Source organism: Rhinolophus ferrumequinum, chromosome 22 (genome assembly GCF_004115265.2).
Source record: "Rhinolophus ferrumequinum isolate MPI-CBG mRhiFer1 chromosome 22, mRhiFer1_v1.p, whole genome shotgun sequence".
In the NCBI taxonomy this organism is placed as follows: Eukaryota; Metazoa; Chordata; class Mammalia; order Chiroptera; family Rhinolophidae; genus Rhinolophus; species Rhinolophus ferrumequinum.
Genome location: NC_046305.1, coordinates 25,995,338 through 26,021,119, shown reverse-complemented (window position 1 = coordinate 26,021,119; position 25,782 = coordinate 25,995,338). Strand labels below are relative to the sequence as shown.

General features: G+C 41.7%; 1 protein-coding gene across 1 annotated transcript in view; it reads right to left on the bottom strand.

The window, feature by feature from the left end:
• Positions 1-285: 285 nt before the first annotated feature.
• DSTYK (dual serine/threonine and tyrosine protein kinase) overlaps positions 286-25,782 on the bottom strand; it is a 50,239-nt gene continuing 24,742 nt past the window's right edge. Inside the window, exons 3-13 of the mRNA XM_033092794.1 lie at positions 21,774-22,443; positions 18,047-18,279; positions 17,570-17,653; positions 16,653-16,829; positions 15,897-16,026; positions 15,381-15,537; positions 14,816-14,948; positions 12,953-13,066; positions 8,339-8,453; positions 5,087-5,221; positions 286-4,677 (exon numbers count right to left, since the gene is read on the bottom strand). Of these exons, the coding sequence (XP_032948685.1) occupies positions 4,490-4,677; positions 5,087-5,221; positions 8,339-8,453; positions 12,953-13,066; positions 14,816-14,948; positions 15,381-15,537; positions 15,897-16,026; positions 16,653-16,829; positions 17,570-17,653; positions 18,047-18,279; positions 21,774-22,443 (2,136 nt within the window). The 3' untranslated portion in view covers positions 286-4,489. The remainder of the gene's footprint in view (positions 4,678-5,086; positions 5,222-8,338; positions 8,454-12,952; positions 13,067-14,815; positions 14,949-15,380; positions 15,538-15,896; positions 16,027-16,652; positions 16,830-17,569; positions 17,654-18,046; positions 18,280-21,773; positions 22,444-25,782) is intronic.

The following is a 25,782-nucleotide window of genomic DNA, read 5'->3' as shown; positions in this document are numbered from 1 at the left end:
GAAGCTGAAAAAAAGGGTGTGAATCCAGGAGAGTTCTGAAAACTAAATTGTTATCACCACCCCGTGGTGTCCTTCTCCACTGCCCCACCTTCCATTCCCTTGCCCCACCCTCTGGTAGTGGTAATGTCAAGTACTGGGAAACCAAGAGTGATTTATGGGGGCGTGGCATGTTCCATCGACCTCTCAGGCAAACTGAAAGGCATCTGCAAGACATGGACTAGAATACAGAGATTCATGTTAACACGGTGAGGTAAGAGGAAAACAAAAACCAAACACACGTAAACCTGACACATTAATGTGACCTTTATTATACAGCACAGCTGGTATTTGTGCATCCCAACAAGTAGACAGAATACTCTATAAAACCAAAACCAACCCTTCAAAATTACACTAAATTAAGACTTAACCCATAGTTGTATCTCTTTAAAATACACACAATTAACACGGTCCTGCTGTAACAATGTGGAAATGTAACAAATGGAAAGAGACAACACAAGAAGAGAGAGAGTGTAAGGACTGAAGTTTGTGCTAATTTCTCGTTATTGCACTTTCATTCTACACACTTAGTATGTTACACTTTTATTTAACACTGTAATAAACATTAGTGCTTTAAAACAAACAAAAACATTACATAAAGACAAAAGACAACAAGCTGTCCAGACCAATTTTCTTTCCAACTGTCTGGGGAGGACGGCCTCGCCAGTGCCAGATGTCCAAATATACTAGTCTCTACCTCATCTCAATTGGTCTGGATGTTAACAAAGCAAATGAAGTAAAAAATAAAACCCTTTTAAGAACAGTAGTGCTACCTGAAACCCCCAAGGGAGTTTGCAATATAAGTTTCTCAAGGTTACGCCCCCTTACCCACTTTAACATCTGCACTAGCCCTAACCCACCCCACCTCCACATTTAGGATAAACCTTTTTTTTCCTTTTAAAGAGAAATTGGGTTATTTGATCAAGCAAATTCAAAAATCAAGCTTTGAAATCTCAAAGAAAGCAACTCCTCTTTTGGCAGTGGGCTCTTGGAGGGCCGCTTAGCCTGCTCTCATGCAGTGTGGACTTTGGAGGTTCCCTATTGGCCAGACGGAACATCAAGCATCCTTCTGGCCAAAGCAAGTCCAGAGGGAGTCTATTCCGCCACGTACTACTGTCACCACCAATCCCCCTTGGCTTCTCAGTGCTGAATAATGGACCAAAAAATAAAGTGTCGTTCAGTGCAGTTATCATGTTGTAGCCCTGCCACTCCAAACCATTTCTCCCATAAGAAAAAATATTTTCCAACACCTTTGGCAGCTTAAGCAAAGATGCAAAAAATGCACTGGAGAGCTGACAGATACTAGTTGAAAGTTCTACCATTCCCCTCTTTCTATCTGTGATAGTATTGTATCCTTTCCTTCACTGTTTCCTTGAATTTTAGTGTTAAAAATTAGGAAAAGCTGCTGCCTAGGCTCGGTCCCCCTAAAACTGACAGAGTCATAAGCGACTCTCTTTGGTCTGGGAAGAACCACCACAGCCCTCCTTCCCAGAGAAGTGAAAGACTTGCTCAATCATGAGCTTCTCTCTGTAGAGGATCATGGGAACTAGAGCACACCTGTGGAAACTTTGGCCAAACGAACATTCCGCAACCCATGGCTGGCTCCCTAGGCACAGGATCAGCCACTCCACCATTTATTCTAATTGCTCTGCAGGAAGGACCCTCACTCAGTCCTGAAGCAACGTAAGTGATCAGACTTCACGTGCATTAAAAATGGCCAGGTGATCATTTGGGGGCGGGGGTAAATTGCCCTAATTAAGTTGATTAGAAGGACAGAACATAGTAAGGGTAGTTCTCTCATCACATCCTTCTTCCTCCCTCAGCCACAATCACCTCACCACTTGGGAGCACATATAGCCAAAGCTAGGAGGTAAAATCTTCAGACTTTGGTCTTGCTGAGCCCTTGACAGCCCAAGTGCCACCAGACTTCTTTGAATACCTAGTGTCTTCCCAAGTAATATACAGTACAGTACATTTCATGGCATTCCACCACTTTAAAAATAATGGGTGCCAAAGAACAAATAATCCAAAATTAGCTGACAATGTTATAGAACAAAAGCAAAGTATACACGTATTATACATGTACAATGTATTCCTGCACTCAGCCTGCTGAGTGTCTAAATATACCTCCAAATGTCTACATACGGGCTTTGGCTGGCCTGGAGACTTTCAGGAATATTTCACACATTTTCTCGAAATACTTTTTTAAAGAACCGTAAGACAGCTACTCGTCCATTAGCTGCTCCTTTTCTCCCTCCCCACTCAGGCGAAAAATGTGGAGACAGTGCTAGAAAATTGGTGTCTGAGAATAGACTAAGCAACAAGGGATAAACTGAAAAGGGACTCTGGGTGGAGAAAAAAAACTAACCTCCCATGTGTGAATGGCGGTAAGAAGTAAGACTTCCAACGAACGTTAGGAATGGGGTCTCCATAATGAGAACACAGACTCCTGATTACAGCTCGAGTTAAAAGAAAACAGTCTGGAAAAGGGAACTATATAAAAGCTTTCTGGAAATATCATACAGAACTAGACTTACACAGACTATTTAGCAAGTGGAGACTGCTTACCTCTTCTTTTTAAACTGGAAACCTGGCTTCTTGGAAGGCCCGTCATAGCCCCCAGAGGGGCAATGAGTAAACACTGACAAGAATAGAGTGACTTGAAATAAAGCTAAATAGGTGTTAAAAATTCTAAGAGATACACTGAACATCCTACCAAAACAAGGCTGGTGCCTCTAGAACCCAAACAGACTGCATCAATCACTTTATCATTTGCAAGTAAAAAGGTTTTTAGTGCTACATGGTGTTCCTGACGGGATGTAAGTGCTCAGGGGCCTACTACGCTCAAACAGATCACAATCAGAGCCCAGGACAGCCAGAGTTAAAAACTGAACTTTAAAAGTTGTATGAAACATTTCTTGAAGACTCCCAATTTACACCGTTAATGTTCAAGAGATGGTCATTGTCATAAAGAACCCTAGGAAATTACAGCAGCAAATCTGCCCATTATCTTAAAACACCTACTTAGGTACCTGTTTCACATGGTTTGGAGCTAGGCAGAGGGGACAGACCACAGTGCTCACCACTGTCTATTCCTTCACCTACATGCTTTTCGAAGTCTATTGGACCATTTTGGTTGAAGAAAGCATGAAGTCAAGATCTGTGATGCATCTATGTTTAAATTGTTCCCCTGCCTTTGACTGGCATCCGAATTTCTCTTATGTACAACTTCATGGCAAACTCTCCAAAAGACCACCAACCCACTTCACAACTACGAAGGAGGGGACCCCTCCCAGATCCTAACACACAGGGGTGAGGGGCACACACAGAACTACAGTGTTCTTCTCTTTCATCTGGTTCTTTTCTTCTAACATATTTAAAATAACGTAAAAAGAAGGAACAAGTTGCAGAAGAAACCTTGGTTAAAAAGCCCACTGATCAAGTTTAAAAGCATCAGTGTTTTAGATTCAAACACAAAAAGAAGAGTTGGATTTTTTTGTTTTAAAAAAACAAGTTGGTATCGTTCTAGTGGGTTTGTATGGAGGTCCAAGGGCTCAGATCATTGCCCACTTCTCAGCTTCACCAAATACTTCACAATGGGTCACTTTTACTAGACACTCACCCCTAAGTGCCATGTTAACTGGAGCTTCCCTAGCTTGAAACCAAAAAGACAAAAAAAAAAAAAAAAAAAAAAAAAAAAAAGAATCGTGACCCTAGGACAGAAGAGATTCTGCTCTAGGGGTAGCAATAACTTGAAATCCAGTAGCATATACACACGCACACACACTTTTTCTTTTTGTAGCCTCTTAGTGATGTAACCATGAAACCCTCCACCAGAAGTCAGGGCTATGTGGTCCTATAAATGTAAACACACTGGCACTGTAAGGAACAGATAGCTTTGTTTCTAGCTTCATCACTGGGGCCTCCAGCTGTTGCAACCTGAGAACTCTGGGTGCAGATAGCAGGAACCAGATATCCACAAATTATTTTTTTGCTCTTATGTTTTCACAGTCCCAGAACCAAGCTCAAATTTTCTAAGGGTCCTGATGATTGGATAGAACCAAACTATTCCTAGCTAGAGCCAAAATTACAAAAATTATAGTTATTAATACTATTGCCACTGTAGTGTCCCATTTGCCTTATAAACATACAGTGAACAGACAATGGTAACATTTGCCTCCATTTCAGTTCTGAGGCCAGAACGTTGCCTTCTCCAGCTTTTACCAATGTCCTAGACAATCTTTTGCTAAAGGGACAGCTTGGGGACATCAGTGAACTGATGAATATGCTCAGCCACCCAGGAGTCATCTCTGCCCATAGAGGTCTCAAGCTGCCCAGCAAGCATCAATCCCCTCAGGAGCTCTCTGTAATGAACAACTGTCAAATTTTTCCCAAGGCCAAAAGGTGAGGGGACAGAAAGAAATAAGAGAGTGAAAGAGAAAGGTCTTTGCTTTCAAGTAGAATCATCCAGTCCTCTGTTGGGCTGCTCAGAATGTGACTTGCATAGCCGGTCCATGATGCCCTGGAGCATGGGCTGGACAATGCCCAAGAGAGGTCTCTGAGAGGGGTCGCCATCCCAACAGGCTTCCATCAGCTGCCAGCACTCCTCATCAAACACAGGAAGACGTTCTGGGCGGACCCCTAGGGAAAGGAGCATGGAAGTAAGACCAGAGTCAGCGACAGGGGGATCAATACAAGTAAGAGGCACGGTCAGCTCACAAGCTGATGACTCAGACGGGGCTCAGGGTACTAAAGATGCAATGAGCTTTGCTTTCAAAGGCAGACGTCTACGTTAGAACCCAATAGTAACAGTGATGATAAACTGGAACACGCTGGCATAGGAAGTTGAAGAATTAGACATTTCTTAAAGAAGCAAGCCTTTTTGAGACAGTCCAATACAATGCTGCCTGGAATCAATGGTTTGACTTAAATGTCTTTTCCGGATCCCATGACGGTGTAAATGTGTGGATGGTGATGGCAGGCCCCTGCTGCATGGCTTGGTCTGCTCTCCACAGGGAAGTGTGGGCAAAGTCGGGCTCATGGCTCTTACCTCTCCGCACATTGTTCCAGAGATGGTCTTTGCTGGCACACCTCTCAAATGCCTCAGGGAGCTTGATAGAGCCTGAGCAGATATACCAGAAAAGAATGCCAAAAGCGTAGACATCCACGGAATTATCATACTTCCCTACAAGAAGGAGTGACAAGCAGTGAGCCAGGGAGAGAAATCAACAGCATCATCAATAACTTGCATCTGCAGAGGTCTTTACACATTTTGCCCTAAAGCTTTTAACATCCATTACCTCCCAAAACAACCCTGTTGGGCAGGACACACTCATAATGCCCATTTTGTAGTACAGAAAATATGGCACTGAAGGTCAAAGCTAGAGATTAAGAGAGCCAAGACTAGAACTTGACAAAAGAGAAGGAAAACAGGCGTTTTATTTTAATGGGACAGTAAGAAAGACTAATCCTGAAAGGTCATATTAGGGAAATAAAGTTGGGAAAATACATGCAAGTGTGTGGGTAGGTTGGAACCAGAATATAAAAGTTTTTAAAGTCAGACAGAAGAATCTGAGTTCAGTGGACAGAAAGAAGTCATTTATGTTTTAGAGCCGGAGGTAACATGAAAGTATTTTAGAAAGATTATCGTAACAGCAACAGCATAGGCTAGAGTAGAAACAAAGGAATTTAATATAAAGTAGCCAAAATAAAATAGCAGTGGGAATAGAAATTTTTTTAAAAAGTAAATCTAGGGGTGGTCGGATGGCTCAGTTGATTTGAGTGCAAGTTCTGAACAACAGGGTTGCCAGTTTGATTCCCACATGGGCCAGGGAGCTGCGCCCTCCACAACTAGATTGAAGACAACGAACTGCAGCTGAGTTTCCTGAAGGGCCGCCAAATGGCTCAGCTGGTTAGAGCGCCAGCTCTTAGCAACAATTGCCAGTTCAATTCCGCATGGGATGGTGGGCTGCGGCCTCTGCAACTAAAGATTGAAAACGGCGACTGGACTTGGAGCCGAGCTGCGCCCTCAACCACTAGATTGAAGGACAACGACTTGGAGCTGATGGGCCCTGGAGAAATGCACTGTCCCCCAATATTCCCCAATAAAAATTTTAAAAAAAATTAAAAAAACACACGTAAATCTAGAGAAAGAAAAATGATGACTGTGTACTTCGTTCCGATGTGGGGAGGACTCCAGTTCTCCAGCTCTACCTCCTAACCCTTATGTGAAGCGTTGGGGAAAGACTTGTGGAAATCCATATATATTCCTAATTTAACTCTTACCGATACTACCGAGTGACCTGTGGTTACCTTCTCATTACCTTTCCATCTTCCCCAACAATGATACAACCCCTCTTCCTCCACACAGGCTCAAAATCTCAGCAGCATCATTTAGTCCTTCTTTTCTGTTCATCAAACTTGGTATCAAGTTAATCATAAAACCTTGCACATTCATCCTCTGCATTATCTCAAATCTGTCACTTTTTTTTTGTTTCAGCACTACCACCAACCTAACGCTAGAGACCACCACCACTGTTTCCTTACTTTGGTTCTTCCCACTCAAGTAACCTCTACCTATTGCTGCTAAGCTAACCTTCCATAAACATTTTTCATTCCTCACCTGCTCAAAAACTCAATAGCACCTTACTTCTTCCACATTAAGCCTTCATGCCTTTGCATGAATTCCGGCCTGGTTTGCTATTATTCCCCAAATGGATTTCTTTCCTGTCATGCTTATTTCTATTCTGCATTTTTCCTCATATTTCCCATTCCCCAGCATCCAGAATTTTCTTTTCTCCATGATATATGGTTAGACTCTAGAGACAGAAAGAGCTGGATTCCAATCCCAGCACCATGACTTCTAGCTCATTGTTCTGGGGTGGGTTTCTTCAGCAATCTAACCTTGACCTAACTTTTTCCACGATATGGACATAAAAATGCCAAGAGAATTGTAGTGAGGATTAAACAGAATAAAATATATGAAAAGATATACTCACACTGCCTAGCTCAAAGAATATACTTAAATATGAGTTCCCTTTCCACCTACTGATTTTTCCAAATCTGACTCAAGTTCTATCTAAAATCTCACTTCTCCCACAAAACCATCAAACATTTCACAACCTTTATTTATCCCTTCCTTGAACACCAACATTACATTATGTAGCATTTAATTTAGCACTTAATCAAATGTTGTCTTATATTGCCTCCTAATTATTTTACCTCTATTAACATCTCTGTCTCTGTAAGTTCTTTATGATAGGGGACAACTCCTAAGTTGAGACAATTAAGTTTGCGAACTTGTTGCAACAATGTTGCTAACCTTTTTTGATATCAGACTGCTTATTCATTATGAATTTGTACCAATTGAACAAACAGTTAATCAAGTTTACTATTTGGAAGTGCTGAAAAGCCTGCATGAAAAAGTTAGACAACCTGAACTTTTCGCCAACAATTCATGGCTCTTGCGTTAAGACAATGCACCAGCTCACACGGCCCTGTCTGTGAGGGAGTTTTTAGCCAGTAAACAAATAACGGTATTGGAACACCCTCCCTACTCACCTGATCTGGCCCCCAATGACTTCTTTCTTTACCTGAAGATGCAGGAAATACTGAAAGGAAGACATTTTGATGGCATTCGGGACACCGAGAATAATATGACAACAGCTCTGATGGCCTTTCCAGAAAAAGAATTCCAAAATTGCTTTGAAAGGTGGACCAGGTGCTGGCGTTGGTGCAAAGCTTCCCAAGGGGAGTACTTCGAAGGTGACCATGGTGATATTCAGCAATGAGGTATGCAGTAGCACTTTTTCTAGGATGAGTTCGCGAACTTAAATTGTCTGGCCTCGTACATATACCGTATTTCCCCGAAAATAAGACCGGGTCTTATATTAAGGTTTGCTCCAAAAGACACGTTAGGTCTTATGTTCAGGGGATGTCATCCTGAAAAATCATGCTAGGGCTTATTTTCCGGTTAGGTCTTATTTTCCGGGAAACATGGTAGGAGTTATTCAGTCAATATTTTATGATTAAATAATTGGTTGATTATGGCAATTATTACACTAATAGCCCAGAGAGACATCCAAAAGAACAGTTAGTGACTCCCATTTGTACTTGTCTTTCTGACCCCTTGACCTCTTCACTTTTCCCCTTACTTGTCTTAGGTTTTCCTTGTTCTGTTTCCTCCCTTGCCTGGGCCAGATCTGCCAGTGGTACTTGTGGATACTACTCTTAGCTCAAGGGGTTGCACTCAGGGTTACAGTACAGAGCCCAGCCTAAATCCACTCCCTGCCCTCCAGCTTACCTGTGAAAAGTTCAGGGGCCATATGGATTGGTGTCCCCACAATGCTGCCTGACATCATGGCCTCTGGCTTGCAGAATCCTAAGTCAGTGATCTTGGCACGGTTCTGCTTGTCCAGCTGTCAACAAAGCAGGGCAAGAGTCACCCTGTCTCTGGTCCTGCACACAGCACTCAGCTGCATCCCCAAGCTCACAAGCAGGTATCTACCTCAGTAGTACTTACTCCTGCCTCCAGTCTCCCTGCCTCCAGATTCATTCCCACTCCTGTCTTCTTCCTAGACAGACTGTAAGCAACCTGACGGCAGCGACTGCCTTTTTCATCTTTGGATTCCCAGCAGTTAGCACAGGGCCTGGCACTGTCAGGCTTAACAAATCTTGGAAGAATGAATAAGTGAAGAACACCGAGTTAAGTATTTCGGTTCCTGATTATTCTCCTCTGAACTCCAACTCCAGGACAGAAAACTAAGTAAGAAGGTTGAGGTCCTTTGACCAGCTGAGGAGTTTCTTGAATTCCCTGTAGTTTCCTTTCCTGAAGGTTCAAGAGAATAAATCTGTGTCTCATTTGGTTATTGATAAGCCTCTTACTTGTAGGATTCAGCCTATAATTTTGGGAAGATCTTTCCTTCCCCTGAGTTGCTGTATCTTTCTTTATACATCATTTAAGTGTTGCCAGAGACTCCTCAATGATAATCCAATATATTTTCATGAGAAGTATGTCAAAAGATTCTTTGTAACTCACATAAAGGGACTAGTGGGTTCATGACTATCTTCCCTCTTAAGATGCATTTACCCATCTTAGCCCTCATCCAGTACCTCTGATCAAACCCTAAACAATAACAAGACCAAAAATCCTTAAAAATATCAATGTCACAAAAGTATAGAAAGACAGGAGGACTAGTCTAGATGAAAGGACACTACAGAAACATGGCGACAAAACGCAATGCATGATCCCTGGATTGGGATCAAACAAACAGACTACATTTGGGATAATTGAACATATTTGGGACAATTGGAAAATGTTAATACAGACAGTATGTTAACTAACAGTATTGTATCAATGTTAAATTTCTTGGATGTGATAATGGCATGTTGATTACACAGAAGAATGCCCTTTTTCTTAGGAGATACAAGCTGATGTACAGGCATACCTCAGAGGTAATACAGGTTCAGTTCCAGACAATAGCTATAAAGCCCATATTGCAATAAAGCAAGTCGCATGCATTTTTTGGATTCCCAGTGCATATAAAAGTTATGTTTACACTATACTGTAGTCTATTAAGTGTGCAATAATATGATATCTAAGAAAACAATGTGCATACTTTAATTAAAAATACTTCATTGCTAAAAAGTGCTAACCAGCATCTGAGCCTTTAGCGAGTCGTAATCTTTTTGCTGGTGGAGGGTCTTGCCGAGGCTGCTCCTTGATGGCTGCTGACCGATCAGGGTGCTTTGCTGAAGGCTGGGTGGCTGTGGCAATTTCTTACAATAACTGAAAAATTAACTTTGCCGTGTCAATTGACTCTTCCTTTCACCAGTGATTTCTCTGTAGTATGTGATGCTGTTTCATAGCAATTTACCCACGGAACTTTTTTCAAAATTGGAGAAGTCCATCCTCTCAAACCTTGCTGCTGTTTATTGACTACCGTGTTTCCCCGAAAATAAGACCTAGCCGGACAATCAGCTCTAATGCGTCTTTTGGAGCAAAAATTAATATAAGACCGGGTCTTATTTTACTATAATATAAGACCGGGTCTTATACAATATAAGACCCGGTCTTATATTAATTTTTGCTCCAAAAGACACACTAGAGCTGATTGTCCGGCTAGGTCTTATTTTTGGGGAAACAGGGTAAGTTTATGTAATATTCCAAATCTTTGTTGTTATTTCAACAATCTTCACAGCATCTTCGCCAGGAGTAGATTCTATCACAAGAAACCACTTTCTTTGCTCATTAATAAGAAGCAACTTCTCAACCAATAAAATTTTATTAGATTGCAGCAATTCAGTCACATCTTCAGGCTCCACCTTTAATTCCTCCACTGAAGTTTTGAGCCTGTCAAAATTATCCATGAGGTTGGAATCAGCTTCTTCCAAACTCTTGTTAATATTGATATTTTGACCTCTTCCCAAGAATCACAAATGTTCTTAATGGCATCTAGAATGATGAATCCTTTCCAGGAGGTTTGCAATTTACTTTGTCCAGATCCATCAGAGGAATCACTATCTATGGCAGCTATCGCCTTACAAAATCTATTTCTTGGGGCCGACCCAGTGGCTCAGATGGTTGGAGCTCCGTGCTCCTAACGCTGAAGGCTGCCGGTTCGATTCCAACATGGGCCAGTGTCAGATGGCTCAGTTGGTTGGAACGTGGACTCTAACCACAAGGTTGCCGGTTCAACTCCTCGACTCCCGTAAGGGATGGTGGGCTCCGCCCCCTGCAACTAAGATTGAACACGGCATCTTGAGCTGAGCTGCCGCTGAGCTCCCGGATGCTCAGTTGGTTGGAGCACGGGCTCTCAACCAGTTGTCAGTTCGACTACAGCAACTGGACCTGGAGCTGAGCTGCACCCTCCACAACTAAGATTGAAAGGACAACAACTTGACTTGGAAAAGTCCCGGAAGTACACACTGTTCCCCAATAAAGTCCTATTCCCCTTCCCCAATAAAATCTTTAAAAATAAATAAATAAACTTTGTATTTTAAAGAAACGATGTATTTCTTAAATAATAACACTTGAAAGTCAAAATTATTTCTTGGTCCATGGAATGAAAAATGGATGTTGTGTTAGCAGGCGTGAAAACAACATTAATCTTGTTGTACTTCTCAAGGAGTTCTTAGGTGACTGGGTGCATTGTCAATGAGCAGTAATATTTTGAAAGGAATCTTTTTTCTGAGCAGATCTTAACAGTGGGCTTAAAATATTCAGTAAACCATGTTATAAACAGATGTTCTATCATCTAGACTTTGTTGTTCCATTTATAGAGCACAGGCAGGAAGATTTAGCATAATTCTTAAAGGCCCTAGGATTTTTCCGAATGGCAAATGAACACCTGCTTCAACTTAAAGTCACCAGCTGCATTAACCTCTAACAAGAGAGTCAGCCTGTCCTTTGAAGCCGGGCATTGACTCCTCTCTCGCTATGAAACATCTAGATGGCATCTTCTTCCAATACAAGGCTGATTTGTCTACATTGAAAATCTGTGGTTTAGTTTAGCCATCCTCATTATCTTAGCTGGATCTTCAGGATAACTTGCTGCAGCTTCTACATCGGCTCTTGCTGCTTCACCTTGTACTTCTGTTATGAAAATGGCTTCTTTCCTTAGCCTCATAAACCAACCTCTGCTGGGTTCAGACTTTTCTTGTGCAACTTCCTCACCTCTCAGCCTTCACAGAATTGAAGAGAGTTAGGACCTTGCTCTGGATTAGGTTTTAGCTTAAGGGAATGTTTATACTAGTTTGATCTGTCCAGACCACTAAAACTCTCTCAATATCAGCAATGAGGCTGTTTCACTTTCTTATCATTCATGTATTCACTGGAGTAGCACTTTTAATTTCCTTCAAGAACTTTTCCTTTGCATTCATAACTTGACTAACTTCTTGACACAAGAGGCCTAGTTTTCAGCCCATCATAGCTTTTGATGTGCCTTCCTCACTAACCTTAATCATTTCTAGCTTTTGATTTAAAATGAGAGATGTGTGACTCTTCCTTCACTTGAACACTTTGAGGCCATTATGAGATTATTTACTGGCCTAATTTCAACACTGTTGTTTCTCAGGAAATAGGGAGGCCCACGACAGGGAAAGAGATGGGGGAACGGCCAGTCAGTGGAACAATCAGAACACACACATTTATTGATTCAGTTTTCTGTGTTACATGGATGTGGTTTGTGGCAGCCCCAAAATAATTACAATAGTAACATCAAAGATCACTGATCACAGATCACCATAATATGAAAATAACGACAAAGATTGGAATATTGTGAGAATTACCAAAATGTGACACAGAGACATGAAGTGAGCAAATGCTGTTGGAAAAAAGGCCACCAATAGACTTGCTCCAGGCAGGGTTGCCACAAACTTTCAATTTTTAAAACACAGTATCTGTGAAGTGCATTAAGCAAAATATAATAAAATGAGGTATACTTATATTTAGGAATGACGTATTATCTGCAACTTACTTTCATATAGTTCAATAAAACTGTGTGTGTGTGTGTGTGTGTGTGTGTGTGTGTGTGTGTGTAGACAGAGAAAGAGAGAGACAGAGAGACAGAGGAAGAAAGAGAGAGAGAGAGGAAAAGAAATACAGAGACCATACTAAAAGAGAGAATGTGAATTTAGGTGAACAGTACATAGACTTTCATTGTACCACCCTATTAACTTTCCTGTAAATTTAAATTTTTTCAATAGTGTTGAAAGAAAAAACTTAAGCAACATAAACTGGGTCTATGATGCAAGTCCTCCCTTAAGCTTTAAGTTCAAGATACCATCCATGTACTCTGCTGTTAACTCTACTACTTTCCTTCCAGCTGTTTCCTGTGATCAAACTTATGTGTACCCTCCAGAGGTCACTTAACTCACAGAGGCAGCGCGTTATCGTGGGCAAACAGCTCTTACTTACCAGCACGTTTTTCAGTTTGATATCACGGTGGACAAGTCCCTGGCTGTGCAGGAAGCGGATTCCTTCCACCACATCTAGTGCTATCTGCAAACGTGTCTCCAGGGTCAGCCCAGCCTTGGGGAGACAAAAGAGCTTACTTGTCACTAGAAGGTAATTCTTCAATCCAACCTGCTTACACCAACTAAGAGTTCCTGCTGTGGGGTACAGAAAGACTGACTGCACTAGGGTACACAAGGACAGAAAAGTGGATTAAAAGAGGGAAAAGAAAAGCAGTTAGGAGACGGAAGTAGAGGAAAAGCAAGAAAGGACAAGCTATACAGGCCAGATAAAATCCCTGAAGGCTGCACTTAGGCCAGCTGGATAATCCCCAAATGTGACTAGGAAAGATGCAACCAAACGACTAAAGGCATGAGCTCATTCTAACCCCTAAACAAACTCTGGAACTGCCCTTGAGGCTCTAAGTATTTCTAGGTCCCTCAGCAGATTTACATCCATTGCTCTGTAGACCTAGTTAGGCCAGGTTGGGTTTTACGGATTCAAATACTGAAGTCACTAATCTTCTACCAAGCCTCCGATTTAGGGTATCTTGAATTCTGGAGAACATCACATCACTCAACAAAAAGCTCAGATATGGTTCTCTAGCCCACTTGTGGAGAAATAGCAGACAATGCTGACCTTAACTCCTCTGAAATGAAAAGGGAAAGCCACTTCGAGGGTCATTTTCTTCACCATATTGATTTCTCATAGGTCCTACTAGCACTTCTAAGGATCCCTTGGTTCTACTTCTGGAAGCTTCCATATACACTGGTACAAGAGAAATCTGTGAGAACGGACCTATCCAGACACCTGGAGTTAGCTTTCCCCCACCCCCCGTTCTCCTCAGCTACAGTGCGGAGAACAGACAAAAGTAACCTCTTCCTTTTTGGTTGTTATTTTAGATGAGGGATATTTTCAATATCCAACTGAGAGTGTTTCACCTTCACTAAAATAAAAGCTTTTGATAGCTTTTCATTGTCTGTAACAGAATTTGAATTCTATGGAAACTCTTAACATTTTTAATCCTTTATAGTTTCTCCCTAACATTTCTGTGCACATTCTCTCTTCCCACCCCCAACAATTCCCAAAATGAACCAGTTGCCCCAACCTGAGCAGTGTCTTGACTGGTCTTCCAAGGCTCTTGCCATTATGCTGTTTCCTTGCCTGGCCTCTTCTTTCCAACTGCCCAAATTTTATCCTTCAAGGTGTACTTATCAAACTCAAACACCACATCTTCATGAAATATTCACTGACTATAATTATCTTCTTTTCTTTTCTTCTTTTTTTTTTTTTTAAGGAGGGCACAGCTCACCGTGGCCCATGCAGGGATCGAACTGGCAACCTCAGTGTTATCAGCAGCATGCTCTAACCAACTGAGCTAACTTGCTGCCCCCTGCCTATAATTATCTTAAAAGCTCCTGACAATTACACTTTTTGACATCCCTTTATGGTGCTTAATATAGGGCCTTATACAAAGTAGTCACTAATAAATACGTGTTGACTAAACAACAAAAACTGGCTGTATCCATGGACAGCAAAAAGGAGAAAGAACAGAGTTATAGGAAACTTTTCTGCTCTTTTGAGTCGTCCAGATTTTCCCCACCACCAAGGTAAAAGTGGTGAATTACAGTATTCTGGATATGCAATGGGCTAAAAAGATTCTGAGAAATTTTTAAAGTTGTTTGGCAATAAGGGTAATAAAGCTTGATCACTCCAACAATGTTTTAAGAACGCTAGAAGCTCTGAACAAACAAGAAAGGATGAAAGGCCAGGAAGTAAGCTGCAGATGTGGTTGCCAGCGAGATCTCTGTCCTTGCCTCGCCTCACCTTCAGCCCAGTGTAGAGGTCCCGGTGTAGTCGCTCCATAATGAGCAGCACGGCAATGCTGGAGCCACCACCGTAGTTGTAGTCGATGACGGAACCATGGAGATCCACCAGTCGCTCATGCTTTGGCAGAGACCTGGTAGGAAGGAGAGAGATCTAGGCTATAACACAGCATGCCACCACAGGGGAGGGAACAACCTGAGACCGTGTTTAGTCCAGGTCCACAGGGAGTGGCCCTGGTACAGAGAAAGGGCAAAGAGAATGAACTCCTGAGCAAAGACAAAGAATTATGGCATCTAAAAATGCATAGGCCTTAAGGACTAAGGAAGAAAGTCAAATGGAGGGATGAGCCTGAGACATTAGGATGGTGGACAAAAGGCAAGCAAACACAGTAATGGCTTTGACGACAGCACAGCTCTGGGCCACACACAGCAACACTGGTCCGCACCATTTGAGACCTAGGTGTGCAGAGACAAGGCATAATGTAGTTTTTGGTACAAAATTTATACCAGGCTTCTAGCTTCTTCTCTAGGTCTCTTCCCATAGATGTAAATGAGACCTGACCCACCTCATGTAGTGAAACTCCAAAGCCAGGTCATTCCAGTGCTTCTCATCTGGAGGAACAACTGACTTGAGGGCACACGGGAAGTGTCCCCCCCAGTTGTCACACAGGTACACCACACCGTACTGGCCCCGGCCCAGTTCCTGTCCCAGTTTAGGTTTACCTACAAGGTACAGAGACAGAGATAAGGCAGGAAGGATGGGAACTTGCTGGGCAACCTCCCTAAGATTCTTAGCCTTGGACCTGCCTAGAGGCAAAAAGTCGTAATTACACAGAGGGGAAGAAATTAGGATGTCCTTCTAAACCAGCAGAAAGTAACCTAACTGGTTTGATCTGAATAAACTTTGGTTATGTTATTTGAACTATATAAACAGCAGGACCAAACACACTCAGGAATTCAAAAACACATCAAGGAATGCTTAGGTAGCTTCGCAAGGAAGCAGCTTTTGACACTTGGATTTTCCAAGGCTGAACATGAGAATGTCAGGTATCCAATTTACTTGCAAAAAAACAAGGACTCACGATGCAGCAAGACATCCTGTAAAGAACGGCTCTCCAGAGAAAGGCGGGCCAGGCGGGGGGCGTGATCTTTCCGAACCTTCAGCCACAGATCTTCAGTTTTCTCCAACCTGCCTGAGTGGCCAGCTTCCAGCTGGGAGGACACAGAAAATAGACATGACCTCTCAAATCCCTAGCTCTGAACTCTCCCCATTATATAGGAATAATAATATCTGCCTCATAAGGATAGCTGTGAGAACTAAATAAGATATATGTAATATACTTAGTTCAGAGACTGGTTATAATGGACTCTCAACAAGTAATAGCTTTTCTTCCTGGATGCATATCATATCTACCCACCCTCCCCTAATACACACAAATATTCATACACGCACACATGCACATGCGCACACACATGCGCGCGCACACACACACACACCAAAGGGAGATGTCACAAAACTGCAGACTAGTATGGAAGATGGAAATTCATCCCTTTCTGTAATTTACTCCTAAAACACTATATAAACGTATATAAAATTCCTGCCCCTCAATTTTCATTCCTCACTCAATAAAATGGAAATTAACTGACTCCCTGCATTCTCCCTAGAGTTAAAATAGAAAAATATCCACGTGAACAATTTATTGATGAAGCTTCTTGTGTCATGATATTATACTAGTAATTTTTTTTTAATTGTGTGGAGAGCAGAGAGTAAAATATTCCCCAATGGAGGAGGTTCCTCTCCACTTGATCCAGCTGTGTGTCCTTTCCTACATACCCACCTGCCGCAATGAGGCTGCAAAGGCCTCATGAGAACTATTGAGCCGGGTCCGGAACTGGCTGCAAATGCTTTTGGCCAACTTGGAGGCACTAAGGCTCTCAATGGCTTCCTGGGCCACCTTCCTCTTCCATTCTAGTGTGATGGCAGGTGGACTCACCCATGTGATGCGCTGAATGATCTGCCAGGAGGAGGACAGTGAGAACACAGAGGGATGGGAGACAGAAACCACTAGAAAGAACCAACGCCCTTTCCACTCTTAAGATAGGATGCACATGAAGTCCAACACTCCTCTCCAATTCCATCTACCTCAAAATCAAGGCTCAGCTCAAAGGAAAGCATTAAAGAACACTAGGCCTAGTCTGCATGCTCACAAACTCAATATATTACGTCCAGTGCCAGGGAGTGCCTGATAAATCCACTGTGAAGTCAGTAAGTAACTCTACATAAGAGCTGGACCAAATTCCAGAAAAGCAACCACACTCATGGCCTCCGGCAACAAAACCTGGTTCTGAGAAAACATTTAGGTTAAGACAAAAAAATATGAAGAAGCTGCAACCACTCAGCTCTGCCTTTGTAGCTCCAAAACAGCCATAGAAAATTCATAAATAAATGGGCATGACTGTGTTCTAATAAATTTATTTATAAAATAGTATTTTAAAAAAATATGAAGAAGCTAGTGAAGCAGGGTCTATGGCGCCATAAAATATCATTGAAACATGCCACTTTAAAGAGTTAAAGGGCGCACTATTAACAATTACTGCAGAATAGGCATAAGCCAGATTCTCCCAGGCAGGCAAACTAAGACAAATAGCCACCCCAAACTAACAGAAGGTCTTGGATACCTGTTCTCTATCTGAGTGACTAAGACTCATTTGAGTCAACTAAGAGCTAAACATTTTTTCTCTAGGCAACCTCTACCTGCTTGATTTGCTCCCACAGCATTCTTGTAACCGAGGACCCTGAGTGAAATGTGACTTCGACATGATAGGCAGCATTTAAGATCTGAAAGAGAGCACACAAAAGAAAATCAATATGCCCTGAATAGAGTGGCTATTTTAAAAATGCAATAAGTGATATTTACTTCAAGAACGTAGTCTGGTCTCCAGGTTTTCAAATTTATTCCTCAATATATGTTCAGAATCAATGCAAGTTGATCACTTTTTGTGACTATTTGGGCCCCTTTTCTTCATCATCTTCTTGCTCATCAACTTAACAGCAATTGTACAGTGCACAAGCACCTCCCACAGGCAGTGGTCATGTGATAAGAAAAACAAAATTCTAACTGGATCAACAAAAAGTTGAAAGGGAAATTGTTGGCTAACTTGAAGTTGGGCTTGTGTGTGGACTGTTTCATGCATTATCTGTGACATGGTATCTTAAACATTCTTTGAGTACCTGTTTGAGATTATTACTGGTGATGTGAACTGAAACATCCTGAGACTTCTCCAGGCTCTGCAGACACCGTTCCAGGGTTCCGACAAAGCTCTCCCGTAGGTAATCCACCGAGCTGATGAGCTTGTTAGCCACCGCCTGATTCAGCCGGGAGATGATGAGTTCTTGGATCTGTCGGATGCAGCATTTGATCTCTCTGGTGCCCACTGGTTCCCCATTCTCAGGGACAATGACATCTATGGAGGCAGAGAAATAAGCTAGTTGACTGCGAGGGTAGGGGCAGGTACACTGAACAAAGGCATCCCTCAAGTCAGAGCTAAGGAGCGACCATGATGACGGCTACAAAACACATGGTTGGCTGATGAACTCTGGCCTTCAGGATGATCAGGGGCCATATAACCCTCAACTACTTCAGGGAGCTAGGGATCTTAAGAAGGAGCAATTGTGTCTAGAATGAGCCTCCTGATGTCGTTAGCTTTTTGGTCACATTTATAGGAGGGGTAGAACGTTTATTGAGTGCAGACTATTTGAAAGCACTATAGTAAGTATTTTACATGTGTAGTCTAATTTAATCCTCAAAATAACTTTGTCAGGTGGACACTGTTGGTTATATTGTATAGATCAGGAAATAGCCTCAAAGAGAGGACAAAGTGGGGATGGTACAGTTAGTAAGTAATATAATCAGCGCATCTGCACCCAAAGCTCATGGATTCCCAAACCTCTGACCTTTGTAATATTTCACACTACCTAGCATACTAAGAAAAATCCCAGAGTCAGGAATTCAATTCTAATCAATCACTAGGTAAATAAAAAGTAAAACTAGAACATTGTCCCCACCATGCCACTATCTCTCAGGATTAGAAACTCTGTTTTGCAAGCCAGAGGACAGAAGCAATTAAGAGAAGACAAATTACCTGCAAAAAACTCCACTACTAAAAAAGCACTCTCGTGTCTACTGATGGAAATTTAAATTAGTGCTACCTCCTTGGAGGAAATCTGGCAATATCTGCCCAAATTCTAAACTAACCAACCAACAACAACAAAAAATCTATATACCTTTTGACCTAACTACTCTTCTTCTAGAAATTATTTTTCCAGAAACACCTCCTTACAAGTCCTAAAGATATGTAGGTACAATAATGATCAATGCAGTACAGTTTATAATAGCAAAAAGAAAGAAATAGACAAAATGTCCATCAGTAGGGGAGTAGTTAAATAAATTAACGTATATCCATTAGAAGACAAATTTGTATGCACATTTATGGGAGGAACTCTAAGGAATGACTTAAGTGCAAAAGCAAGGAGCAGAAGAACATAGAGAGGAAAACTGGATGACTGGGGGACTGCATCTTTTTACCTTTGCATTAAGTACCATGTATGAAGGTATTATCTTCGCAAAAAATAAGTATTTTATAAAGTATGTATGTCATGATACCCAGTATGTATGTATTACTTTTATTTAAAAACAAACAAAAACCAGTAATAGAAATCTGGCTCCAGAGAATATGTGGGTAAGCTCTCTTCTAAATCTATTTATTGTTGGCTCAAGAATACTCAGAAAGGACTTAGAACAAGATAAGAAGCAGACATGTAAGTCGTGTCTAATATATAGACAACTAGGTAAGTAGATCCACAAATCCACAATGTAGTTAACAGAGCCAGACATTTGATCTATTTGTTCCCAGTTACTCTCACGTGTGTTGAACTACCTACTGTATCCCAGACACCAAACATGGTATGCCTGGCACATAACAAATAATCAAATATTTCATTGTCTGCCCACCTCCCTGCCCTAACCCGCCTTTATCATGTGTTCTATGATGCCAGCACTGCTGTTCCAGCATCTGTAGTTAAATATTCAGAAGAGGCCCTAGGATTTCCACTGCAAGTAAGCATTTCTCAGCAACTCCTCCCTCCCATAGGAATTTACCAAAGAGGTATTTTTGCTCGTCTTTAGAAACACCTGTAAGAAATAAGGTGCGAAAGCTACCTATATTTCCTTTGTATCTATCAGTGTAACAGAGTCACACACCATCATTCACAGATTTGTTCCCTCTCCAAAGATGTAACAGACACCGTGGTATTTGCTGCAAGGGGTATAAAAATGAATAAGACCCAGATTCTATTCTCCTTCACCTCTAAGATTTTAGAAAAGTGTCAGAAGAACATAATTGTTAATAACTATAATAAAAGATGGAAAGTGAAATATGCCAGAAATTTCAATTACAAATGAAATGTTTTGGGAGTTCAGATGAATGCGATGGTTGTTAGCTAAGAAAATTAAAGACAACTTCATGAAAAATGTTACTTAGAAGAGGACTTGATCGGTAGGTAGCATTTGGAAATTCACAGACAATAGAAGACATTGCAGGCTTAGGGCAGGGCATGAGCAAAGAAAAAGTAAGAGGAACACCTAGAGGAGAGCAAGCAGTTGAGACCAACTGAAACAGAAATTACAGGATGGCGCATAGTGGGAAATAAGACTGAGAAAGTTGGTAAGTGCTAGGCTTTGGAAGATTTTTAATAGGAGGCAAAGGAGTCTAACCTTTGTAGGAACAGGGAGCTAATAAAGATGAACTGGAGAAAGGAACGAAAGATGTCAATGAGATCAATCAGCAACAATAGGTCAGTTAGACTAGAGAAGAGGGGATAGAAAAGCAAAGGCAGATATAAAATATGGAAGAAGACTTGGGAACTGACTGGATGTGGGGATAAGAGAAAGAAAACAGTTAAAGACCATGCTGAGGTTTTGAAGCTGGTCACCAGGAAGATGGTGGCATCGAGTTACTAGGAGCAGATTAAGAAGCAGTAAAGCATGGGAAAAAAGAGTATGGGTCCAGGAATCAGATTATTTAGATTCAAATTCTGCCTCTCCTTTAGTAGTTGTGTGACTCTGAGCAAATTACTTAACCTGTCTAAGTCCCAGTTCCCTCATCTAGAAAATGCAAGAAGTAGAATCCACCTAGGGAGGTTGCTTTTGAAAAAAACTGATGCTAGGTCCCATGTCAGAAATTCTGATGAATTAGTAGTCTTGAGCATCTCTAGTTTCAAAAAGCCTCCCAGGTGATTTGGATGGGTAGCCATGATTGAGAACCTAAAGCGTAACTTGCAAACCATGTCCCTTTAATTAATGGGTAGTAGAGCTAATGTTCACGCAGGAAGACTTAAACGGCAGTCAGTATACAAAGTCAGCAGCATGTAAACCTCAGACACTAAGAGACCTGCCTAACCACTTTGGCCCAATTTTGTTAATAGCCATTCGTGAAGAATGGGACTGCCAGAAAAGCTAAAACCACTACTTTGGAAAATCCTCCTGAGTGGGGTTTTAGGAGCAGCCTGAAAAGAAAATGGAAACCATGACATGCATACAGAAAGGACCAATGAAGAAGCATGAACTATGCAAAAGGAGTCAAGGCTAAAAGCATGACTTAGTAACATTCTTCAAGTGGCTCTTCTCCAGCTCCATTAGGGTCAAGGGGATACAGATAGCAGCTGGAGATGAAAGAGCGCTGTTAGAATGAATTTACCACAAGTTAGGCTAACAGTCCTGGGAAGGAATGACAATGGTATCCTCCAGGAAGGGCTCCTGGAACAAGGCCAGCCGGCTAAAAGATTTAAGGTGGACCCCTGCTGAGCACAGTGTAGAGGAGATGAGGAGGCTCCTCCATTCTCAGCTGGAAGGTGGAGGCTCCCGTAGCCCCAGCGCCCCACCCAGCTCTCTGGGACCCACCTTTAAACTCCATGTTGGCGGCGTCGTCCAGCAGCTCCTCCTTCATGGTGGTGAGCGTCTCAACAATCATGTCCTTCATTTCCTCCTGCTTTCGGTTGGCAATATTCATCAGTGATTCATACAACTCATTCTCCATTTTCCGCGTATATTCCAGGCGCTTGGGAGTAATCTGCAGGTCCCGCTGCATGTCAAAGGCCTGGTTAATACAGATGTCGAGGCAGCAGCAATGTACCAGGTTCAGGGCCCTGGCTGCGTCCACCAGGCGAGCCTGCAGCACCTGGTGACAAAAGGTGCTCAAGTGTCTTAGCTTCTCACTTTGTTCCACCAACATGCTCTGAGCTTTAGTGTCCTGGCCGGGGGCCCCACAGTTACAGTGACTGATGCTCAGATAGCCCAGGTCAATTAGCTGGCGATGAAGTGGTGATCTTTCACTCTCCATTCTTCTGGTGGAGGAGTCAAATATCTCTGAGCCCAGCTTCGGCACTTTGAAAAAGAATATGGGAAAGGAGAAATACTCCCGGATTTCCTGAAGCTCTTGCTCCTCCCTCTCAGAGAGTTCATCTTTGTGAAGCGCATAGGTTATCACAGGCAAGAAATCATTCACCACGTCGCCCAACACATCCACTGTGGGCCGGAGGCCTTGGCATGGTGCCACCACAACGTCCACCTCCTGGAAGGGGAACGGGGTCAGATCAGCACTGCAGGGTCAGAACCAATCCTTGCCTCCCCCAAGTCCCACACTGAGACCAAAATCCAGATCTATGATGGGGCACCTGGACTTTGACATGCCCCAATCATTTGTCCACCTCAGTTACCAATACTCCCTGGGGCAGCCCATGCAGGCGGGCACTCATCTAGAGAGTGAAAAAAGAAACGTGGAAATGGCAGCCCCGTTAGCCATTTCAGATAAAAAGAATATTTAGTCCCTGCCTTTCTTTGTTGCTTGGAAATTCCCACTGAGTCTATCTGATTAAGAAATAAGACAAATAATGGAAGAACTGTTTTGGAAATTACCAGACTAAGAGTGAGTCTGCCTGGAACATTCCTCCCACTCTTGCACTTCCCTCACACCCCCATCCCCACCTTTCTAACCTGGTCTACTCTCAAGCATCCTTTAAATTTCGATGTGTATGTCATGTTGTACCCTACAGAGTCTTTCCTATTACACAATCCCAAGCATTCTCTATTTCTCCTTTTCTTAATGTTCAACATTAGAATATATAATTTATTTATTTAAAACCCATTTTTCCCCATTAGCCAGTAAACTCTTTGAGGGCAGGGGCCATGTCTATCTTGCTCATGACGGTAACTACAGTACCTAGCAGTACTGTTGAATCAATCAACAGCAAACTAAAAGCCAGGTTTGCCAAATATTATTCCTGTCCTATTCTAAGAGTGTGCAGGCATCCCAAAGTCTTAGCCACCTAAGTCTTGGTAATAACCTTTATTCTCATGATCACTTGGTAGGACAGAGACTAAGGTTTGCCTATCCAATATTTATCCTCTGTTTATTGGGAAGGCAATGTCCTTTACAGACAGACAGGGGTGGCCAGGAAAACTCTTTAGAGGGGATTTGATTCTACCAAGAAGTGTGTACTTCAGCCTTGCCCTTCTTGCCTAGAGCACAGATGCGACATCTAGACCAGCAGTGGTCATCCAGCAGCCATAAGGCAAACCTCAGGGTGGGAAGCCAGAACTAAGGATGATGAAGCAGAAAGAAATAGGGAATCTGATAACCACAAAGCTGCCACACCGGCCCTCAAATGCCTAGCTGCAGGCATTTGACTTTTTATATGAGGAAAGAAAAAATTAGTATGTGTCTCGTTTAAGCAAGCCCCTGCTTTCCTGCTCGTCTTTTACATATGATTGAACCCAATCACAACTGATACACGAAAGTTCCTAAAGCAAGTTTCAAGAATGATCTTTGATTTAGAAACAAATCTTCTACAGGCCCTTTTCCTAGCCAGTAGTTTCCGCTTTGTTTGACTCCTTTCCTGAGGAGCTTGAGCACTAAAGAGCATGTATTTCCATCTACTGCATATGCTGCTGCTCTGTATCTCTGAAATTAAATACTGAGCCTGGCATTTCAGACCTAAGGGTTGACCTGGAGATTTCACGCCTATATCACCACAGTTGGTACACCAACTCCAATGTCTTCAGGAGTCTGCAAACTCAAAAATCCAATCCTCCACAAACTTCTAGCACATTTTACAGTTATGAACTCAACACAAACCTGCTTGAGTTTGTGTTCTTAACAGTTATCAGGTGTTGAAATTTCACTTTATTTAAAATCTAAAAGATACAGAATTTATTTTCTTTCAAATTAATATTGTTTTCATTTCTTACCTTAGTTAAGCAACATGTATTTCTGATGAAAGATTTTTAAAAATCAAAACCTAGGACCTCTTCCTTTTTCATCTCCTTCTCCAGAAAAGAAAGGACTGAGAAATGCCAGCCTATTGTTTCTCATTGTGTGTGTGTGTGTGTGTGTGTGTGTGTGTGTGTGAACTCTCCCATTCCCAGTAAAGCACAAAGGTCTCACCTTCTTCCCCAACAAAGCACTAGTAAGTTTTATGCTCAGGTAGGCCATGTAAGTGTCATTTGGCTGGCCACTCTGAACTCCCTAAAGCTAAAAGTGCTCTGCCCATCTCACCATTTATATGTGAGTAAACACTACATAAATCCACCTATTTTCCATCCAAGCCTAGGCCATGAAGAAATCTGCTGTTTCATCTGTGCCTTGAATTGCACGGAATGCTTTCCGATTGGAAGACTAGTCTGACACTCTTCCTGCTGTCCAAAACAAATCCTCTTTCACTGTCGTGAGTCATACAACTAGAGTATGCATCACTTCATGAGGCATATTCAAAAAGCAGGTAAGGAAGAACTTCTAAGATTTAAAGTAGAATATACAATTTGCCTAAATGCCAACATTATAATTACATATAGTAAGTAAAAAAAGACTAAAAGAGGATCCCAAGAAATGAAAAGTTATAATATGGTAGAGAATCATAAGTGAAAGTGTTCTTAAAAATATTTATTTTAAAATTTCAAAGCTGTCTTAAATATATACATATATATGTGTGTGTATATATATATAATGTAAAAGATGTAACTCAATCAAACTTATAGGAATATGATGGAAGAAAGCCTAAATATTCAAAAACAAAGTTAAGTGTTCTTTAGAAAATTTTCGGGAAGAATTTTTGTTTGCTTGTTTATTTAGTGCATTTCTTAAAATTCTAAAATAAATTTCCAGGTTTTCCTCAAAGGATCATTTTGTGTGTACAACAGAACCATTGGCCAAAGCTGCCAAATCCATTTGTAAACCAGTATCTTTTCTAAAACACAGATGACTTTATTTGCTAATGGGTGCAAATTCATTTCTTTTTTTAATGGATTCAGGGTTTTCTGATGGCGGGTATTGCTTGATATATTGGCACCTAGAAAGTAGCTGTCTACTCTTAAATATATCCTGTATCAAACAAAAATGGATTAAAAAAAAAGGTCCCATGCTCTCTCTTCTCCATTTCCCAGTTAATTAACTTGAGCAGTTGGCCTCACTGTTGTGACTACCAAGACTTCTAGAAGACAGGCAAACAGAGCTGCTGGCTGTGCCCCTAGCAGCAGACAATCAGCCTAGAATGTGATATTCAATTCTGTAATACTTACAGTGAAGGGATGACTCATGCCTGACAGTTACAAATAAGAAGGGAAGCCAGCACTATCTCCTGGAAACAGGGTGTCAAAATAATAATAATAATAATAATAATAATAATAATAATAATAATAATTGTTATTATCAATATTATTATTGATAGAGGATGAGCCAGACCTGTTTGGGGCCCATTCTCGCCACAGGAAAGGGAAGTCTGCCTCAGACTGTTCTTGGAAGGATGTATTCCTTCCCAGCTCCTAGAACAGTGCCTTGCACTTAGTGAGCATTCGATACATAAATGTGAAATGAATGGATGAATAAATGATGCTTTTACTACTTGCACAAAACCAC